Source organism: Mycena indigotica (genome assembly GCF_014461135.1).
Source record: "Mycena indigotica strain 171206Taipei chromosome Unknown Mind.scaff0011, whole genome shotgun sequence".
NCBI classification, from domain to species: Eukaryota; Fungi; Basidiomycota; class Agaricomycetes; order Agaricales; family Mycenaceae; genus Mycena; species Mycena indigotica.
Genome location: NW_023503010.1, coordinates 1,850,307 through 1,869,853, shown reverse-complemented (window position 1 = coordinate 1,869,853; position 19,547 = coordinate 1,850,307). Strand labels below are relative to the sequence as shown.

At 53.8% G+C, this 19,547-nt stretch overlaps 6 protein-coding genes across 6 annotated transcripts; 3 read left to right on the top strand and 3 right to left on the bottom strand.

The window, feature by feature from the left end:
- Nucleotides 1-109: 109 nt before the first annotated feature.
- MIND_01173600 (uncharacterized protein) lies at nucleotides 110-1,106 on the top strand (the record flags this gene model as incomplete). The annotated part of the gene is made up of 3 exons (XM_037368253.1): nucleotides 110-562; nucleotides 608-629; nucleotides 682-1,106. 3 exons carry the CDS (start codon nucleotides 110-112, stop codon nucleotides 1,104-1,106), a joined length of 900 nt encoding a protein of 299 aa, XP_037215179.1.
- Nucleotides 1,107-1,548: 442 nt separating this feature from the next.
- Nucleotides 1,549-3,039, bottom strand: MIND_01173500 (Fork-head domain-containing protein; the record flags this gene model as incomplete). The annotated part of the gene is made up of 4 exons (XM_037368252.1): nucleotides 1,549-1,714; nucleotides 1,769-1,938; nucleotides 1,988-2,614; nucleotides 2,674-3,039. The coding sequence occupies 4 exons, from the start codon at nucleotides 3,037-3,039 to the stop codon at nucleotides 1,549-1,551; spliced, it is 1,329 nt and encodes a 442-aa protein (XP_037215178.1).
- A 1,498-nt stretch (nucleotides 3,040-4,537) lies between these two features.
- MIND_01173400 (uncharacterized protein) lies at nucleotides 4,538-5,389 on the top strand (the record flags this gene model as incomplete). Its single annotated transcript, XM_037368251.1, has 6 exons — nucleotides 4,538-4,610; nucleotides 4,659-4,706; nucleotides 4,764-4,793; nucleotides 4,848-5,077; nucleotides 5,121-5,151; nucleotides 5,205-5,389. 6 exons carry the CDS (start codon nucleotides 4,538-4,540, stop codon nucleotides 5,387-5,389), a joined length of 597 nt encoding a protein of 198 aa, XP_037215177.1.
- Nucleotides 5,390-6,114: 725 nt separating this feature from the next.
- Nucleotides 6,115-7,079, bottom strand: MIND_01173300 (uncharacterized protein; the record flags this gene model as incomplete). The annotated part of the gene is made up of 2 exons (XM_037368250.1): nucleotides 6,115-6,561; nucleotides 6,609-7,079. 2 exons carry the CDS (start codon nucleotides 7,077-7,079, stop codon nucleotides 6,115-6,117), a joined length of 918 nt encoding a protein of 305 aa, XP_037215176.1.
- A 2,088-nt stretch (nucleotides 7,080-9,167) lies between these two features.
- On the bottom strand, nucleotides 9,168-10,502 carry MIND_01173200 (CCHC-type domain-containing protein; the record flags this gene model as incomplete). The annotated part of the gene is made up of 1 exon (XM_037368249.1): nucleotides 9,168-10,502. One exon carries the CDS (start codon nucleotides 10,500-10,502, stop codon nucleotides 9,168-9,170), a length of 1,335 nt encoding a protein of 444 aa, XP_037215175.1.
- A 2,684-nt stretch (nucleotides 10,503-13,186) lies between these two features.
- On the top strand, nucleotides 13,187-13,885 carry MIND_01173100 (uncharacterized protein; the record flags this gene model as incomplete). Its single annotated transcript, XM_037368248.1, has 3 exons — nucleotides 13,187-13,525; nucleotides 13,576-13,731; nucleotides 13,781-13,885. The coding sequence occupies 3 exons, from the start codon at nucleotides 13,187-13,189 to the stop codon at nucleotides 13,883-13,885; spliced, it is 600 nt and encodes a 199-aa protein (XP_037215174.1).
- Between the last annotated feature and the right edge of the window lie 5,662 nt (nucleotides 13,886-19,547).

Sequence of the window (19,547 nt, the reverse complement as noted above, 5' to 3'; positions counted from 1 at the left end):
AGAGAACCAGGACTCGGAGAACTTGAACGAACAGAGCTCTTTCTGTGAGTCAATTGTTCAGACTACGGGAGCTTGTTGTTTACTTACCCTCATGTCTTTGTAGGCCGTAATGCTGAAAATCCTCCACGCAATCATTAGCTCCCTTTTCATCGTCATCGGGCTCGCCACTCCCCCTCCTGGTCATGCTCCACCTCTGCTAGGTCTCGTTCTTACTCCCGGGGGCCAACAAGACAGCGCAAACGTCCACATCGTCCCAGATCGCGCTCGAATCACCCGCGTAGTCAGCGAAATCCACGTCTTCCACGAGAACGGCACGCTGTTCAAAACCGTGCCAGTGACAAACGCAGGCCCTCCCAGCAATGTCACACGCAGAGTCGCGCCAGCGGCCTCTGGCTGGATCACCTATGCCTATTGGTACAAAACGACTGGCGATCCCATCGCATGGTTTGAGACGGACTTCGTTGTCCCGCCAGCCCCAGCATCATGCACCGGCCAAACTGTCTTCTTATTCCCTGGGATCGAGCCCGCTAGTGGAACTTCAATCGTGCAGCCGGTACTTCAGGTGCGAATCTGTGTCGTAAAAATTGTCAAACTGACTCGTTTGAAGTATGGTCCGTCTTCAATTGGAGGTATGTACATCATATTGCTACGAGGTTAACGACAAAGTTGACCCTTATTCAGGCGGGAATTTCTGGGTCATTGCGTGCTGGTATGTGGTCGGGACACAATACTTCGCCACGAAGTTGTCCCAAGTCCCCGTCGGACTGGCCTTGCGTGGGCTGATCGACCTCGAGTACGTCGCCACGCCCACGGACTGGAGCTACTGGGTCGGAATGTATGTGGCTGGAGGAGATATAGGCATGAGAATCGACAGCCCAGAAGAGCTCGTCTGGGCGACGCTCACGCTCGAGGCATACAATATTGTTGGGCCACAAAGCTATCCGGCAGGGCCGACCACGTTTAGCGATGTCCTGATTCGCGTTGGTGACTGGGAGTGGGACGATCCCGGTAGTTCGTGGTCAGTGGTGAACGATGCGACGGAGGGAATAACAACAAATGTTGTCGTGAATTCGATGTCAGATGGTGTTGTAGTTATCGATTACTGAACACTGCTTGACTTTTCTGCATTCCATCGACCGAGTAACGTCGGCGTCGCAGGGAGTGGGTCCGAGATGGACAGATGTTTACGGAGAATCGTCGGAGATGCTTATTTACAATAAGGAATAAATCTCGTTGTAAAGGGTCAAAGCGAGGATCTTGCCGATGCGTATAACTTGAGTGGGTTAGGGTGCTGTACTGGGGAATTCCTTACAGCTGTTTCGATACTAGCTTCGAAAGCATCCGAGAACAAGAACAACAACAAGTTTATAACAGAGCATCAAGAACAGAACAACGTATGCTACAAGTCCAACTCCAGTAGTGATGGTATATTCATAGCGCGACAGCGAATTGAAAGCAATGCGAAAAGCGAGAGGAACAAGCTAGTGATACAAGTAAAACGTGAAGCCCAGTCCGTGTGCGTGGAGGCTTTAATTGTGATCGTTGACTCTACAGCTGCAGAGCCTTCTTTGCGCCGCTACGAGTCGTCACGCGTCGGCCGGTGACGATGGGGGATGCCTGACGAGTAGCACGAGCATAAGGATGGTAGCGCTGCTCAACTTCCTCGGACTCGCTGCTGCTGTCCAAGAAAGAGTCTTCGTCCGAGTCTTCGTATCTGCGGTTGTTTAGAAAACACATGAAATAGACCGACAAATTCAAGTTTACTGACTTCGGGGCGGGCTTCTTCGCTGCCTTGCCTTTCTTGCGATTGCGCTTCCGCGCAAAACCGTCGCCGTCTGCAGTGCTGATCGTCCAGTATGCGCCTTTGCCCGGATCGTTGGCAGCGCGAGGAATTTGGACGAACATCTTGTACAGCGACAAGGCATGGCGGATCGAATTCTGCGAAAGGGTGAGATGGCTCTTTGGGCAGAAAAGGAGGATGTAGTACCTTCCAGGACGCCACGTCCCGCTTGTCAGAGTAATACGTGAACCCGTCGATGATCGCGTTTTCGATGCCCTTGAGGGTCAGCTTCTGGTGATCGCTGCCGCAGATGGCGAGGCCGATGAGCTGGTATAGCGGCGTCCCCGGGCGGCTGTGATCCGTCGTGTCGGGGACCGCACGCAGATTCACTACACGATCTTTCGGGATCCCCATCTTGCGGCGCATGAATTCGGCCGCGTTCGGGTCGGGAAGCACCAAATTCTTGATCTCCGTGGGGGCGCGCGTCGGCGAGTCAACCTTCTCGACGGGTGGCGGCTGACGCGAAGACGGCGCAAATCCTTCAGGGATATGGACTACTTGGGGGACACTGATGATCGGAAGAGGCCGAGGAAGCGCGACTGGGGTATATGGTGGCGTCGGAAGTTGGTTGTAGCTGCGAGGAGGGAGGCCTCCATACGAATAGGGCATCTGAGATGCGGTCGGTGGCTGGGAGAAGGTTCGGAACGCGGCCGGGAAGTGACTATTCGCTGGCCTCGCAGCCAGAGGGCCACTGACGCTCGTCCATGGAGCCTGATTGTAGTTTTGGATGGTCGGAGCCATCAAAGGCGCACTGCCAGTCCACATTACGCTCTCCTGCAAGGCCGATTATTATGACATTCAAGTTCTGCACCGAAATTGGGATCAATCCGCACCGACTTGACCGTCGACGGCCGCATTGGAGATGGGTACGGCTGGTACCTAGCACCTCTCTCTTGTGGCTCGGACGGGGCGAAAGTTTCGTCATGCCTACCCACGCTTCCTGTCAAGCGAGACAGACGTGCCCCCACATCGGGGACGGACAACGACTGAGTAGACGGAGCATCCTCAGGATCATTTGCGAACTCGTCGACGAGAATATCGCTGAGCTCCAAGGCCAGCACAGGGCCATCGTCCTCCTTCTTGCCGATACCAGCTGTGGCGCAGTCGGAGCTCCTATCCACGATGGAGGGGAGGTGCTGATCGTGGCCGCCAGTCGCCATAGCTGAAGGCAGAGAGGGCACGCCAGTCCAGAGGGGCATTGGGTGCACTGTTACAGGGGGGAAGATGGGGGGAAAGAACAAGCCTGTGTTGAGCGCTCGCCGAAGTCAAAAGATAGTCAGAAAACACGTGGGATCGAGCCTCCCGAGCGTGCCGATAAATAGTCCGACGTCTTCAGGTCACAAGCTGACGTTCTTGAGGAGATTAGAGAGTTTTTGAGCGATCCAGAGAGCTGCAACTCATTTTCGGACGCAAACGGAAGTTTTGTGCAAAAAACTAGGGCCAGATTAGCCAAAATTGCCTTATTTGTGTGACATCTGTGTGAGTGCATCAAAGGCGATCAAAGAAGCACCCCCCCCCAGTAAGAGAGAACGCAGTAGCCAGACAGAGCCAGAGCTCTGGGACGACTGGGAGCACGGTTCTAGCCGAGATTACCTTCACGCTATCCCCAAATTCCGCCGATAGACCTGGGGGACGACGAGGAAAGAGGCAAAAGCAGTGGTCACGCCGTGACTGATGTTATGATTCATCAGATTGCTTAGCAAGCTTTGGACGAAAATCTTAAGTTCAAGATAGGTTAGGATAACATATATGATCTCTGGCAATGACCCCTCCGCCAGAAGACGTGGGTTCACTCTACTGGTCTGCACCGGCAAACTTGAAGGCTGACGAGTAGTAACCGCTTAGTACTGTAGTACTGGTAGTTACTCGTTAAGTATAACAATGTTTATCCATAGGTACTACTAGTATCGTCTCCTTGTGCGGAAAAGAGCAGGATCGCACGAGAACTTCGAGCCTCAGGTTATCGCACACCGGCTAGGTGCAGCAAATATGCTGGTGAGGGCTGCGGGCCTGCCAGTGTCCGCCGATATATTCCAAAGCAAATGCAAGGCGGCGTGCGTTCAGGCTGGCTGCTGGCAGTGCCATTGAATCATATTCTTGAGAAAGAGGATTGATTATCGCGAGGACGAGTCACTGACATCGGCCCGATGTATTTTACGAGTCATGAAGTACTCCGAAACGAACATATAATCAAGCAGATTCAAGTTCAGACAAAGGACGACGACTTGTGGGATGGGCTCCGAGTCTGAGTGAGGATCACATTGAGGTCATTTGAATTCAAGCGGAGCAAGGCGCGATGCAAACAACTTCGATTGCGATCTGACAGCGAGTGGGAGTCTGGAGCGAGGTCTGGAGAGGTGCGTTGTAGCCGACTGTCCATGTGCCTGACGGTATACCAGCGCCAATCCACTTCTCAGCTGAGCACAATCGGGGAAAGGCGCGGCCAGAGATAATAACCAACACCCCGATTAGGGTACAAGTGCTGGGCTGCCAGTTTGGCTCGGGTAAAAGATGACAAGGATGCTGTGAGGTCAAATCCTTGACCTGGCACGCCCACTGGGCGGTCAGCGCGTTGTTCTCTTGTGACTCGGATCCACTTACTTGTTCACAAAATTTTCAACGGCGTTGGGTTTTTTGCAACGATACATGTCTCCAGCGTTGTCCCTTCTGTTCTTGAAGCTTCGTGGTCGACTTGAAATGCTTTCGACGTGTTATTCCAACTGGAATCAACGGAAAGTTGCTGAAAAGACAACGAAAAGAGGACGAGCTGGTGTGACGTGACGCCGTCGCGTCACGTCACACCAGCGGTCCTTACGAGTCCTTGTGGTCGAATTCAAAGAAGTCTCCCAGCATTTTACACAAAACGGTCCGAACCTCCTCCAGAAATACCTCAACATAACACTGACATGAAGATTACTTATAGCAACGGTGGTTTATTCAACCTTTGTCAATGGTATCAACTCGAATCATATTCAACACCTCAAGATAATAACTTTCCGCGCCTTAGTTCAGCGTTCTGGGTATCCACCCCATAGCCGGTGTCCACGTTGCCTCCGTGAGCGTCGTCAGCGGCCCGTTCTCGTCGTTGACCACGCCCTCCTGCACGAACCCCACCCGGATACGTGCGCTGTCGCCAGCAACCCCGTCAGACAGCGCATAGAGCACGGTGCTGCCCTGCTTGACGACCGCATGCAGCTTCGTGAGGCAGTCCTGGCACGAAACCCCGCCGCGCCACCGGTTGGTCGGCCCGTCGAAGATGTACTCACTCACGACGCCGAAGGTGCCGATGAAGAACAGGCGGATCTGGGGAGGTGATGGTTTATCTAGTACCCTCAGGCGTTCGGGGGCCGTACCTGCTGGAAAGTTGCGGAGCTCACAGACACGGCGGCGATGACCGTATTGGGGAGGACCTCAGAGGCGGGAACGCGGACCGTCTGGGCCGACAAGAGCCCGCCGAATGCAAGGGGCCCGCTGACGGAGTACTCCTCGATGCTGTTGTCCACATTTTGGAACCACAAACGGGTGTCGTCGCCCGCGCCGGTTGCCTGAACGGCCGCGAGATTGCCGATGAAGTTGACGACGAATGCGGCGGGGACCGGGAGGCTGACTGTGCTGTTTGCCAACGCGGTTGGGCTGCATAGGCCGATGGAGAGGGACGAAAGCTGGACGTATCAGCATGGCTTGGTGTGTTCACTGTCTTCCAAAACACTCACCGCTAAGAACAACTTCAAGGTCACCATTGTAGCCTTGCCTTCCAACCAGCCTCACGCCCGACTTTTAAAGCATGTGGGGGCCGATTTTTTTTCGAAACTGTCGATGGGTAGACATCTACCACCGTTCTACCACCTACATCTCCAACTCGAAGATCATCTCGTTATCAACATGAGAGCAGCAGCATCATCACGGCCGAATGGCCATACGGACACAACTCTTCATTGCCTACTCGAGCAGTGAGTGACTTCCTGGGGGGAAGTAAAAATGTCGCTGAGTTGTACATCATTGTCAGGCTGCCTAAATCAAACGATTATTGAATTACAGCAAAGATATGCTGTCCTCAACAGAGCACGTTGACACCCGGCATCTTGACGCATCACTGGCATAGTGTTCTCTTTTGGTTCTTCTTGATATGTTGAGTTGTGATCGCTCGCATTCAACTTGAAGTTGAAGTTGTGCAATCATTCAATATTACAAAGCTTCCTTTCAAGACGTCTCTCTTATTTATCAACATGGTATATTCCCAAGTTCACATTCCTCCAGCTCGTATAGTACATTGCTCAGTAATTTATTTTAACCACGCCACCATTAAACTTGTTTGCGACGACCGTCGTCGTGATCCCGTCCGTATTGTTGTTGAATACAGCCCAGCTCTGTGTCGGCGCGGGGACGGTGCCATTGCTAAGCAGTAATGACACCTGGTTAAACGAGGTCGAGCCAGCCGGGTAGTTCTTTATGCTCGTGACGCCGTACGACTCGAGCGCGATGGTGGCCCAGACGAGGTTCTGCGGGCTCGTGACCGTGAGCTTCGCGCCGGGCGCGCCCTGCATGTTGATTGCGTAAGTATACCCCGTGCCGGCAGTGAAGTTGGTCAGCCCGATCGTCGCGTTGAGCGCCCAGTTGTCGGGCGTCGGCTCAAGCGGCGATGCAAAGAACTCGGTGTTCGAGAAGGCATACCACGCCCCCGAGGACCAGTATGACCCGCCCCCGCGTGAGCTGTACCCATACTAGAGAGAGCAAATGAGATAAGATAAGATGGCGATTAGATGCTCACTTGGAGGACAGGCTGGATGATGGAGGTGCCGTCCGCGGGACACAGCCCGTTGAAGAGGAACAACGTCTGACCAATGTTCGATGCGGGCTCTTGTGGCGAGGTGAACGATGTGGTAAAGTTCTTAATCGGCTGTGTGTCGGGTGCGCTGCTGACCCACGACGCGTATGTAATCCACCCACTCGCCATTGTTGCGGCGGCAGAGGCGGCGCTGCGGGCCACGACGGGCGTTGGCGCCTTGATTTTGGGGGTGACGACCTTGAAGAGGGTGCCGTTGGGATGGAGCACGTGAATTTTGTCAGCGACATGCATGATGTGCGCGCCAGAGGGGACATGGTGCACGTTGGCGCGGTTTTGGTACCCACTGGGCGTGAGGACAAGGTCGGACTCCGACTCGGCCGGGGTCGGCGTCGGCGTTGACAGCGCAAAGGGGAGGAGAAGGACGCAGGCGGCGACACGCAGTAGGGCGACCATGGCGAAGAGTTGCAGCCATCCGAAGTTGCAGCGGGCTTTTAAATTTCGGCGGGGCCGTGGTCTATGTTTGGACGCACTTCGAATTCGAAACACACGTCATGATGTCGGCGCTTCCTCGACGACTCGGAGCCCCAGGCTGCCAGCGAGTGTCAGCCGCCGGGGTTGTTGCGGGGCAGGGGCTGAACATTTACCAGGTATCGATACTCTTGTAGCATCCGAGTCTGCTGACCGGCCACACAAGAAAGCACTTACGCTGTTTAGAAGAGACGAATACACTCGCTGCATATGGGGGCTCTATGGCTGTAGCCTGATGGCAGATACGATTTTGCGTGCCCACTGGCTGGCACCGCTGCTCGGGTCAGGCGAGACAGTGCGCATGACTGGGGTTATTGGGTTTATGCCTCCTCGGGCGGCGACTTCTGATGATTTTAGGCAGGTATTCAAGGATTCAATGGCGAGGCGTACCTTACAATGCGCGGCGGATGCCCGTTTCACGCTCCGACCCAGCATCGGACGCTTCAGGAAGCGGCCTCGCGCATCTCGGATTTAAATGTGTCGCAGCGCCGTAATGCGGGGCAGGAGTGGACACCAGACGGGGGGTACTTCAGTTCTACACAACTTCTCCGACCCCGTCGACTTGACAATGACATCGTTGGCGGCCGAACCAGCACGATCGGCACAGCCATCGGGCACGTGTGCGCGTCTAGTGCGGCCAACTCGTCGAGGTGGACATCTTGGAGAAGCGCGGGGGATGTGCCGTGGAGCTCCGAGGCGGGGATTAGCTTGGGCTCGGAGGATAGATGAGCTGCCGGGCCAAGTACGTGGTCGCGTGTTCAGGTAAATGGAACGAAATTGGAAGGTTGACAGGACTTCAAGTTTGAGCTCTGAGCGATGAGCCCTGGAGGCTTGACGGGCAGCCTGCACACTGGTGGGACAGACTACTCTAGCATCGCACGGAGCGTATCGCTGGCCCACTTGGTTCGTGAGAGACGAAGCCTAAGGCAAGAGGAACATCATCGGATTACGCAACCTGTGATGCCTTCTGTTCAGTGGGCACATTCCGGCTTGCGATTCTTGCCTTTCACATCCACCAGTCTGAGAGACACCCCGAACCCTTTAAGTTTTTGACTGCATAATCCAGCTTTGACCAGTGATTTTTTTGCCTAGCGACAATAAGTATTGCCCGTGTCTGCTCGCAGTCTCTCCGATGTTGCCAGTTGTCCATTGTCAACGCTAATGCCCAAGTCTAGTAACTGGCGCAATCAATCCAGAAACGACTTCCCGGCCATTCTTGACACCATCGCGCATCCACCATTCTGTTACTTATTCTTTGATGTCTTGCAGAATGATAGCGAGTTTCAACTTTCGATATCCCGTTACCCCTTGCGCTTGGAAGTGGCTGGAGTCTCGTGTCTGGCGTCCAGTTGTGGGGGCAGAATCTGTGTATTGGATTCAGCGACGAGTCCACCCCAAACGCACCAAAACCTGAATGCTGCTTACTTTGTGCACCATTCTACCCATACTTGTCTTCGTGCTGTTGAAGTTGACTATTGACAGTCAAATTCCTCGTCTGCACACGCTATGTGCCGAATCGTCGCCGAAAGTCGTGTTGACTTCGTCTGAAAAGAGCTAGATTAAGTAGAGCCTGAGATGTCATGCTTTTTCAAGTTTGAAGCGTCATTTGCCACCGCTTCTGGCTCGAGTAGCCGAAAGATTCCCGTGTTGAGCGCAGCAAGCGAGGCGGCGTCGGCGCGAAAGGAAAAGGGCGCGGTGAGGCAAACGCGAAGAGCGGCGAGGTCTCGGTAGAGGGCAAAAGCAAGAATCGATGATCTATGTAAGCATACACGTGTATAGAATGACGCGCGTGAGCTATATACTTCAACACTCCCACCTAGCGAGCAGCGCGGATACGAAAGAATGTATGTAGGGTACAAAAGGCTCCCACCGAATCCATGTCGTCTTGTGTCTTGTGCAAGAAAAAACGCAGAGCAGTGGGTGAAAGAAACAAGATGGAAAATGAGCTCCCACCGAATCCGATACACCTCGTGTCTTGTGCGGGGTGGAGGAGACCCGAATGGCTCTCGTGATTCAGATCACATAACGACTGGTGCTGGCGAAAGCAGCTGCAGTCGAAGCACTTGCCGGAGGCATGAAGCCAAGGCGTTTGAACGTCTTCCTTTGTTTCTTGTCTAGGATCTCCCAAGGTATTTGTGGTTCATCGTCGGAGGAACTGTCATCGTCGGAAACATGGGGGCCTTGGGCAGCGAGACCTTGCTCACTTTTCCGGGCTGTCTTGGGCCCAGAGAGCGATGGGGAATAGCTCGAAGGCGCAGGGGCTGGTGCCTGTTCACGACGTGAGATGGAGTTGAGGATCCAGTCACGAACTGCTTGCGGCATGTCCGCAAGGCAGAACTGAGCCCGATGACCTTCACGTCCGCAGCGGAAACAATCCTTGTCAGAGCGAGGGGAGCACCAACGGAAGCCCTTCGCGAATGCTTCCTGTGGTGGTGGTTCGGAAGGGGGAGATGGAATGCGAGCTGCAAGACCAAAGGCCACTGGTACATCTTCGACCTTGATCATGTGGTCGGATTTAGAGTTGTCGTGAGCGTCCGAACGCAGACGGGCCGCAGCATCTTCATAGGAAGGGAACTTCTCATTTTTGACCAGATCCTTGCGCGTAGAGTACATGCCGGGGTTCAGGCGTGCAAGAAGAATGCACGTCTTGATGTCGTCCGGGATGGTGAGGTCCATGCGCGCTAGTTTCGTGCAGAGGTTAGAGACCTGTGTTGTATACAGCACGATGGGATCTTCGATGTTGTGGTCAATGGTGATGAGTTGTTGGAAGGCAATGAGCCTGTCGGAGTGGGTACGGGTGATGAAGTTGTCCTTGAGTGCCTTCCAGCGGGCACGAGCCGTTGAAAGCTCGGTGAGCTTCGTGCGGTAGTCCTCATGTGTTTTCGCCAGAATGAGGTAGGAGACCTCACTGTCAATTCTCTCGTTGGCGGCTGAGAGCGGCTCCGGTTCTTCGTCCTGGGTGATCCATCCGGCTCCGACGGCGAGGAAGAACTGCTTGAGAAGCGGGTAATGCTTCTTGAAGTTGTCTGGCTGGAGGTCCTGTATGTGGTCGATAGTGGTGACGAGGTATGGGGCAAGACCCATGTCGAGAAGGTAGGGAGCGAGAGGAAAAAAGGAACGTGGTGGTGACGTGACTCGGCTACGGGTCGGGCGCCGACAAAAAGGGGGCCGGGGCCCATAACCTGTTGAGCGCAGCAAGCGAGGCGGTGTCGGCGCGAAAGGAAAAGGGCGCGGTGAGGCAAACGCGAAGAGCGGCGAGGTCTCGGTAGAGGGCAAAAGCAAGAATCGATGATCTATGTAAGCATACACGTGTATAGAATGACGCGCGTGAGCTATATACTTCAACATCCCGTTTATCAATGCGGGTTGAAGATTTGAGAGGCGAGTAGCCACGGCCCATGGTAACCTTCCCGGAGACGAAGGGAGTGGAATCCTGATGTTAACGTTGACGCCTTGAGAAAGAATTTTCAAAGAAATAATGAAATGGATCCAGTGAAGAACAGGCTGCGGCGGAGTCTGACGATAGCAAAGCGGGCGTTTTTAGATGGCGATCGACAGGGGAGAAGGTCATCGGGTGGAAACTTTGAGCGGAGAAACGACTCAAACGAGATGGGAGCGCAGGACTGGGAACAAGTGTGCACGTGATTTGTTGTGTGTGGCTGATGTGGTGGGGGGATTGTGCTGAGCATGTGGAGGGCGGCGCCAGCTGCGCCCGCTGCAGCATTTGGCACTTCCTGAGATGAGGGTGAGAGGCAGAAAATGTCAACATCGTGATGGCATCACCGCACATGACCGTGACGATGCCTTCATTTCACTTCTTGCCCCTCTTGCCCTTCGCATCGGCCAGCCACACCATGCCTGCCCGATCCGCTACGGCTTGTTCTACTGCGATATTCAGCAGCCCACGACGCGTCAGTGGCCACACGTGACCGCGTATCGGGACCGCAGCCCTGACTCAATTGAAAATTCACTCTACTCAATCCCGTCGCAGCCGCAGCCCGCAATGACTAGGCACGCGCAGTGACTGCGTCCGTCATACACGGCGCAAGCGTATGTTTGGCGAGTATAAAAGAGAGAGGATGGAGTCAGGATTCGTCAGAACAAACTTCCAACCACTCCTCGCAAACAAACACCAGCTCTTCATAACCAAATACGATGTCTTCCGCCTCGTCCTCTGCCACCTCCCTGCTCTCCTCCGCTGCCTCCTCGCAGTCGAAGAAGGACTATTCTGCCGCCTTCGCGACCCTGCAGTCCGCGTATGGCCTCGGCGGTTCTGCCCCGATTGTCGTTTCCAAGAAACAGAAGCAGCCCAAAGTTGCACCGAAGCAATCCGCCTCAGCAAAGGGCGCGAAAAACTTTGAGTCCGCCTTTGGCTCTCTCTCCGCCCAGCTCGGCACCAACGCCAGCTTCAGTAGCGCGAAGCTCCCGAATGTTTAGGTGCTTTATGCTTTCCTGATCTTGACGAACCACCCGACTTATTCTGTTTTTGTTTCAAGTCTGATCCCATACCATGAACACATACATACGATTCGTCGAAGCACACATATGTTGCTATGCCGCAAGGCAGGCGGGCCCGGCCTGGGGTATCCTTCTACCCTTGATTTCGTCAACATCGCCATCCATCTACCCTGCTCTCCAAAATAGATGTTGGCAATACGTACAGTCCTGTGTCCTGCTTCCATTCCATTCCACAGTGTTTCCCCAATATATTTTCTTGTTCTTGTTTAGCTCTTGCATCAGAATGACTGCGACGACTTGAAATATAACCCGAGGCCTAGCAGCCGGAGACGATCCATTTTCTATTCTGCCTTTCGGATTGACACGCTGTGCGGCGGCGGCGTCCAACTCGTCGCTGTCATAGTCGTATTGAAGTTTGAACTGGAAGACGGGCACCTCAGCCCATGTTTGTTGATGGAAAATGGATGTGTTCGCACCAAGGTATCAGACGCCTTTTCGCTGTGCCAATAATGTCTTCGCCAGGGCTTGATAAAGATACCCGTGATTGAGATGGCCGTGTCGATGCCCATTTCTAGACTAGAATAGCAAGTAAAAGGCCTGAACGAAGAAGAGCTAGCAACGACTTGGGCCAGGAGAGCATACACCATGACTCACAGGAGTAGGGAGCTGCTTAACATTGACAGTGGGCGGGCACGCGACCAAATTAGCAGTGAAAGATAATCAGTTGCCTAAATCCGCGTCGATCGAAAGCTGTGCTGACGGCGATTTGGGCAACACGGCGTTCTGCACGCGCAGTTATAAAGGGTGGAGCTGGGGCCTCGCCTGCCTGTTCCTTCGTCATATACCAACACCATAAAACACCATGGGCCGATGGACACAGCAGGAAGAGGTGAGTTGCCGAAGGCAGGGCCAGTCAGGATGGTAACTTGAGAAGGATTCTACACGGTTGCCACCGGGGATGAAGCGGATTGCCTACGATGCGGACACTGCGCGGTACACTTTTAGCGACGAGGAGGGCAACATATACGTTGGCAAGCCCCACGAGGAGTACGGAGTCCTCACGAAGGTCAAGCGTGGCTCAGGGGGCGGAAATCGAGTGGAGCAGGAGCGGCCGGGGACCTTCGCTGGTGAGTTATCGACCACATTGGATCATCGAGACTCACACTCTGCGGTAAAAGACACCTCAAAGCCTGAACTGACAGTCGAAGTTGTCCCACACGCTAACGACAACGGCGCGACATTCCACGACTTTGTGCCCGCCCATCTGATTGCTTCGCCCACATCCTCGCCAGAGTCGACCCCGAGTTCGCAGAGCAGATTCCGGGATGCGGTCCGGAAGACGGGCGTGCCGGCAATGCAAGGTGTCGTGAACGGGCTGCGGCGGAGCGTGACCAATGCAAGGCGGCAGAAAGCGAGCAGTGAGAGCGATACCCAGGGATACGGACTGTTGCGTGGAGATTCGACTGTGTCGAAGGATAGCGGGAAACTGGGACGGTCGAAGACGAGTGCGAAGAAGGTGTAATTTGTTGTGTGTAGTTTGCGATCAACTTGACTCTGTACTCTCATGACCGTCCATGAACCGCCTGCGTAAACCAAACAATGCAGACAGTCCACGGTCAGCCAGCCAGCCCGTGCTTTCTCAGACCCTCCGCGTTGCGCTAGGGCTCCAAGAACAAGAACGACATCAACAAGTTCTACCACGACACCAGTCTCCCAATGAAAATCAGCAAGTGATCCAGCGACCCAAACTTGACGGACTTGAGCCACAACCACGAACACGTGTCGAGCAATACTGGGCTGCCCGCGCGTTTGCTGCAGAGACAACGTTGCTGGGCTTTGAACATGGAGAGCGGCAGCGTGCAAAAGACCGCCAGTTTCACGACGCGCGTCATGCTGCGCTTGAGAGGCTTATAGTGCGTGTTTTTCTTTGGGCTGAATATGTTTGCTGAACACCTGCATGTAGATGATCCTACTTGGCATCCTTGCCCTCCTGGTGCTTGGCCTGCTCCTACTGGGCTGGTCCTCTTTCCGCGGGACCGCCCATGGCCACAACACTAAACACCCGCCCGGGCCTGCAAAGCACTTTACAATCCCGATTCTGTCCCCATTTACCAGCGTCGTAAGTTTGTTTGACCCTCCCTCTTTGTAGTGCACTGAAAAGCATATAGATCGAGCACGAGACGTCTGTTATCGGGAGCACTACGCTCGCGCTGCTGGTGCTAGCTGGTGCGGCGGTGGTATATGGCGTCTTTCGGCATTATGCAAGACGGTAGTGGCCACACTCCCCTAAGTCCGCCGTCGCAAATTCTCACGTGAGCCCGTTGAGATTAAAGTAGACCTTGGAGTAGACAAAGCTGGGACTAGTACTCGACACTAGAATACAGGCTCTGTTTGTGCGGCATCTGGGTTGACCATTACATAACGCTCCCGCCAAGCTGTGCTCGGCCCCCCAGCCAATATCGCTTTTGGACCGCTCCATTATGCCCACAGGCATAATAACCACCCTCTGTCGTGCGTGCGAGCTGCCCAATTGGGCGAGGCGCGCAAAACCCACGCTTCGAGAATAAAAGGATGGAGGTCGGAGGTGGGCCCCTAAGCCCTTGGCGTTTTCATTACAACGCTCTCCACCCTGCGCTTGGCGGGCTGGGGCCTTGGGACTTACTCATAACCATAACCATCGTCTTCTTCTCGCTGCTGCTGCTATAAAGCGTCCTGCCTCTCCACCCTCGCGAATCCGATGCACACTTATATGTACACTGCTGGCCACCACCCGGAAGGCCCACCGGGGACGGGCAACGGCTTCTGGCAGAAGATGGGCGTGAGCGCGGTGCTCGTGCTGCTTGGTGGTGTTTTCGCTGGGTAGGTTCAAGTTGTCTCTTCTCATTGTTGTGCGGCGTTAACGGTGGTCAGGCTGACGATTGCGCTGATGGGTCTGGATGAATTGCACTTGAAAGTGCTCGCCGCGTCGTCCGAGAACGCGACCGAGCAGGCGAACGCGAAGAAGGGTACGCGGCGTGTTGGCCAATTATTGGTTGCTGATACATGCTATAGTGCTGGCGCTGCTGCAAAAGGGCCGCCACTGGGTGCTTGTCGTCCTACTGCTTAGCAACGTCGTCATCAACGAGAGTCTGCCCATCTTCCTTGACAGCGCGGTAAGTGGGAGCAAACTTTTTTTGTATTCATGCTGATGCGTGCAGATTGGAGGCGGAATTGCGGCGGTGGTGTTGTCCACAACGGCTATTGGTGAGTGGGTAAACTAGGCTCAAGTCCTGTGGCTAACGCGTTTCAGTAATATTCGGGTTAGTTTCATTGCCACAACCGTATACTCTGACTGACGGGACATTTTCTTGTCCACCAGCGAGTAAGCTTGCTTTCTCCTCCCTTGGCGCTGACTAACTAGTACCCATCAGAGTGATCCCACAGTCGCTTTCTGTGCGGTACGGGCTGTCGATTGGGGCCGCCTGTGCCCCGCTAGTGTTGGCGTTGATGTATCTGGAAGCGCCAATCGCGTACCCGATTGCGCGGCTGCTGGACTGGCTGCTCGGCGCGGAGGGCGGGTACATGTACAAGAAGACCCAACTCAAGAGCTTCCTCCAGCTGCACCGAACTGGCGCGGACCCACTCCGCGAAGACGAAATCAGCATTTTGAACGGCACTCTTGAACTGGGCATGAAGAGCGTGGAGTCGATTATGACGCCAATGAAGGTGGGCACCTCCCTTCTGGTTTTGGCGTGGGCCTGATTCTCCCCAGGACGTGGTGTCGCTCTCAGGGGATGCGATTCTCGATGACGAGTTGCTGGAGTTCATGTGGGTCCGCCCTTCCCGAAGAAACAGACTATTAAAGAACCGTAGCTTGAAGAGCGGATATTCGCGGCTTCCTGTCCACGCCAAGGGCAACCCGAACGAGTTCATCGGTCTGTTACTAGTCAAGAAGGTACCCCAATCCCCGCTGCATCACCCTTGCTAAACAAATAAACTAACAAACGCAGCTTATCCGTCACGATACGTCTAAGGAATGTACTGTCGCGTCGCTCCCGCTCTCCATCCTTCCCGAGGCGCATCCCGGCATCAGCTGCTTCCAGGCACTCGACTATTTGTGCGTTTTCCATATTTCTGTGGGCTCGTCGATAACAGCCATCAGCCAAACTGGCCGTGCCCATTTGCTAATTATCAGCCAAACACCGGGCCGTCCTGGCGGCGCATTGGGTGTCGTCACTCTTGAAGGTTAGTTGCGTCTTCTTGTCCTTCTTGCAGTATTTCATTGACGCGTCTATAGATATCATCGAAGTTAGCTGAACATTTTTCAGATCCTGTTCCTGTTACTAAAGGGTATATCTAGGAAATTCTCTCGGAAGAGATCGTTGACGAGACGGACTGGTACGGCGACAACGTCACCAAGCAGCCTGCGCGGCGCACGACCACGGCCGCGGTCATGCAAGGGTGCGTTGCGTTCCCACGACTCACGTGCCCGATTGCAATGCTTACGTGCTTCAGCATCGTCGAGAGCGGGCGCTCGCAGCTCGCCGCGGACCGCCTATCCGGCGCGTCGTTCCCGCGCAACCCCGCGGAGCTCGAGCGCCAGGGCCTGCTCTCGGGCGTGCCCGCACGGATGTACTCATCGCGCACGCCATCGACATACAGCTTTAGTCGCAGTACGTATTCGGGCCCTGGTTTGAGCTGACAATAACCGCGAGTGGTGACGGAGGATTGAAATGAAGCAAGAGTATTTAATGATTTTTGTACTAGTACGAGTTTAAAGGCTTGGAGAGTTTTTGTTCTGGAGAATGTACTACTGATTTTGTTTCAGCCTTCAGGTGAGATCAGATTTATTGACCAGTCACTTGCTGACACAAAAGATGGAGGCGGGAACAGGAAGGAGATATATTGGAGTGGGATGCAAACAAGATACAAGACGTAATGTTACCGTCTACCTCGAAGAGTAAGGTAGATGGATGCGGTTGTCGGCGATGTCAAGGGTAGTAGTAAAATACCCCAGGCCGGGCGCGCCTTCCTTGCGGAATAGCATGCATGTGTGCTTCAGCGAATAGTGCGTGGTATGGAATCAGACTTGAAGGAAAAGATCAGTTCAGCTGTTCGTTACACCGAGAAGGCGTGAAGCACCTAAACATTCGGGAGCTTCGCGCTACTGAAGCTGGCGTTGGTGCCGAGCTGGGCGGAGAGAGAGCCAAAGGCGGCCTCGTAGTTTTTCGCGCCCTTTGCTGAGGCGGATTGCTTCGGTGCAACTTTGGGCTGCTTCTGTTTCTTGGAAACGACAATCGGGGCAGAACCGCCGAGGCCATACGCGGACTGCAGGGTCGCGAAGGCGGCAGAATAGTCCTTCTTCGACTGCGAGGAGGCAGCGGAGGAGAGCAGGGAGGTGGCAGAGGACGAGGCGGAAGACATCGTATTTGGTTATGAAGAGCTGGTGTTTGTTTGCGAGGAGTGGTTGGAAGTTTGTTCTGACGAATCCTGACTCCATCCTCTCTCTTTTATACTCGTCAAACATACGCTTGCGCCGTGCATGGCGGACGCAGTCACTGCGCGTGCCTAGTCATTGCGGGCTGCGGCTGCGACGGGATTGAGTAGAGTGAATTTTCAATTGAGTCAGGGCTGCGGTCCCGCCACGCGATCACGTGTGTCGCATGCGCGTCGTTTGCTGTCGCATGCAAGCCGAGTATAACTGTCCAGAGAGCAAGCAATGTGTTGAGCAAGGCAAACACGGCGTCCGGCGTCGCTGGTGGATGCGTAAAGGAAGAAATAGAGAGTCATGTGTATATGATGGCATGATTGCTATCACATTTTTCTTCTGTAAAGTCAATGAATCCGTAGTCATTGGAACGTCCTTGTACATGTTTATTACTCAGGTAGCTTGGGCAAAATAATTTTCAATGCATCAGGCAAGTAGTTCAGAATTTCATGACTGCTAGATTTTGTATTTGAACTGGCACATATTGGTGGTCAAAACAGCGAATGTGGAACAATCTTCCATTCACTTGCCGCGGCGCTCACCATCCGGACTGGTAAGGGGACAATAAGGGACCTTAGAATCAAAGCTCTAGCTTTCGTTCCGCTGAAAACAAGATCGAAAATTTACGCACATGAGTCTTCCAATATTCTTCGTTCGCGCATCGGAATCCAGAGTACTCTGGGCAGCAACACCGACGAAAACAACAACAGGTACCCAAGTGGCCGCCTGTTCCCGTGTTTATTTCTCCGCTCTTCTCGCGAGCCCGAGACTGTCGGGGCAAGTCAGGGTCTTGCGGCGCTGGTGAGCGTGCCTGTGTTTGTCCGCGCGTGTGAGATGCTGTGCCTCTGGGCTGTGAAGGTCCAGCTTTGGGAGCAGCCGTATTTGATCTTGCCGGTGGAAGGGGCCATGGGCCAAGCCATGTTTCCTGATTGAATAGTTCGACATTGGGTCTGTGGATAAGTAAGTGTACTAACAAGAACGGCAAAGACAAAACACACTCACCCGAACACCGTGACCCCGTCATTGTGCTCGAGCTCCACCACAACACGCAACTGTGAAAAATCAAAAGCACTCAGGTCCCGGGGCCCCAGACCTCTGGCGTAAGGTTTCTGAAACCGTCGCGCATTTAGCCATGCAAGCAAAGCTGTGATGAACAGACTCAACGTCCAAGGGCCCGTGCAGAAGGTCTGCCGCAGTGTAGTACGAGACGACTTGATATTCGATGCCTCCGACAGTCAACCCAATAGACTATAGTGAGATGAGTTTGCCAGAGTTGTTGCTCACGAGTAGGCCCAAGTAAGTATTCACCTTTCTGATGAGACCTCCAGGCTTGATCGTCAAGTACGAGCTCTGTGAGATCGAGCCACTAGTAGTGGGCTGCAAGCCTGCATCCTGACGTCCTCGTTTACGTTTACGACTATGTTTCTTCGAGTCAGGATCTATACGATACATCTCATGGTTAAGCTAGCGTGGGTTTAGCACCGAGGGTTGCATTCTGTCAACGATACACACCAAGAAATTGCCAGCGGTACACGATGCCAACCACTCCAAGCCGTCTGCTTCGTTATAAGCCAACTCTGACCTACGAGAAGGGAAAAGGCGCACCCATCCAGCTGTTAATACACGGAGGAAATGAGCTAGGTAGCTAAATATCAAATCTAACCAACTAAATCAAATCCAAAATATGTATGTGTTTGTGTTCGGGGTTCGAGCCGCAGGAAACGACTAACTGATTCAGATGTGCTACTGGTGGAACTTAAAGGTTGAGTGTTGTAATTAAAGAGAACTTTCAAGGATGAACAAAGAACAACAAAAGGTTTGAAGTTTGTTGAGGATTTTAGCAGAAGAGTACCAATACTCAACTACCAGGTAAGTAAATTGACTGTTACTATAGCCAATCTACTTGGGGCTTACTATGGTTGTGCCTTACTATGCACAGGGTTTACTATGGTTGTGTCTTACTATACACAAATTCACTGGATGTGCCTTACTATGCACAAGTTCACTATATCTGTGTCTTACTATACACAGGATCACTCAGAGTTTACTAACAGTGTCAGGGGAACCCCCGCTTCGGCCTCCTTCGGACCCTCCGAACGCATCCGAGGCGCATCCGACCGGCGCCCCCTCGGACGCTCCGACCCACCCCGACCATCGTCCACGGCCTCCTTCGCCCGCACAATCACCGATCCGTCAAGACCCTCCCAACGATCACCTTGGGACAGAGCCTGCGACGCCGCTCAGGCCTTCTGCGCTCTACGTCGGCAGTTACGGACGACCAGTATATAGTTGGCGCCCTAGCAGGCGGACCCTTAGAGTTTCTTCTCTTTGGATCCTCCCCTGCTAGGTCGGTCCCTCCGTGTATTTCCCGTAGCTTTTATTCACGCTTTGGATCCTCCCCTGCTAGGCTTTCGTCGGAGTCTCCAGGGTTGCCCTTACAGCAGAAGAAACTCTCTACGGGATTAACC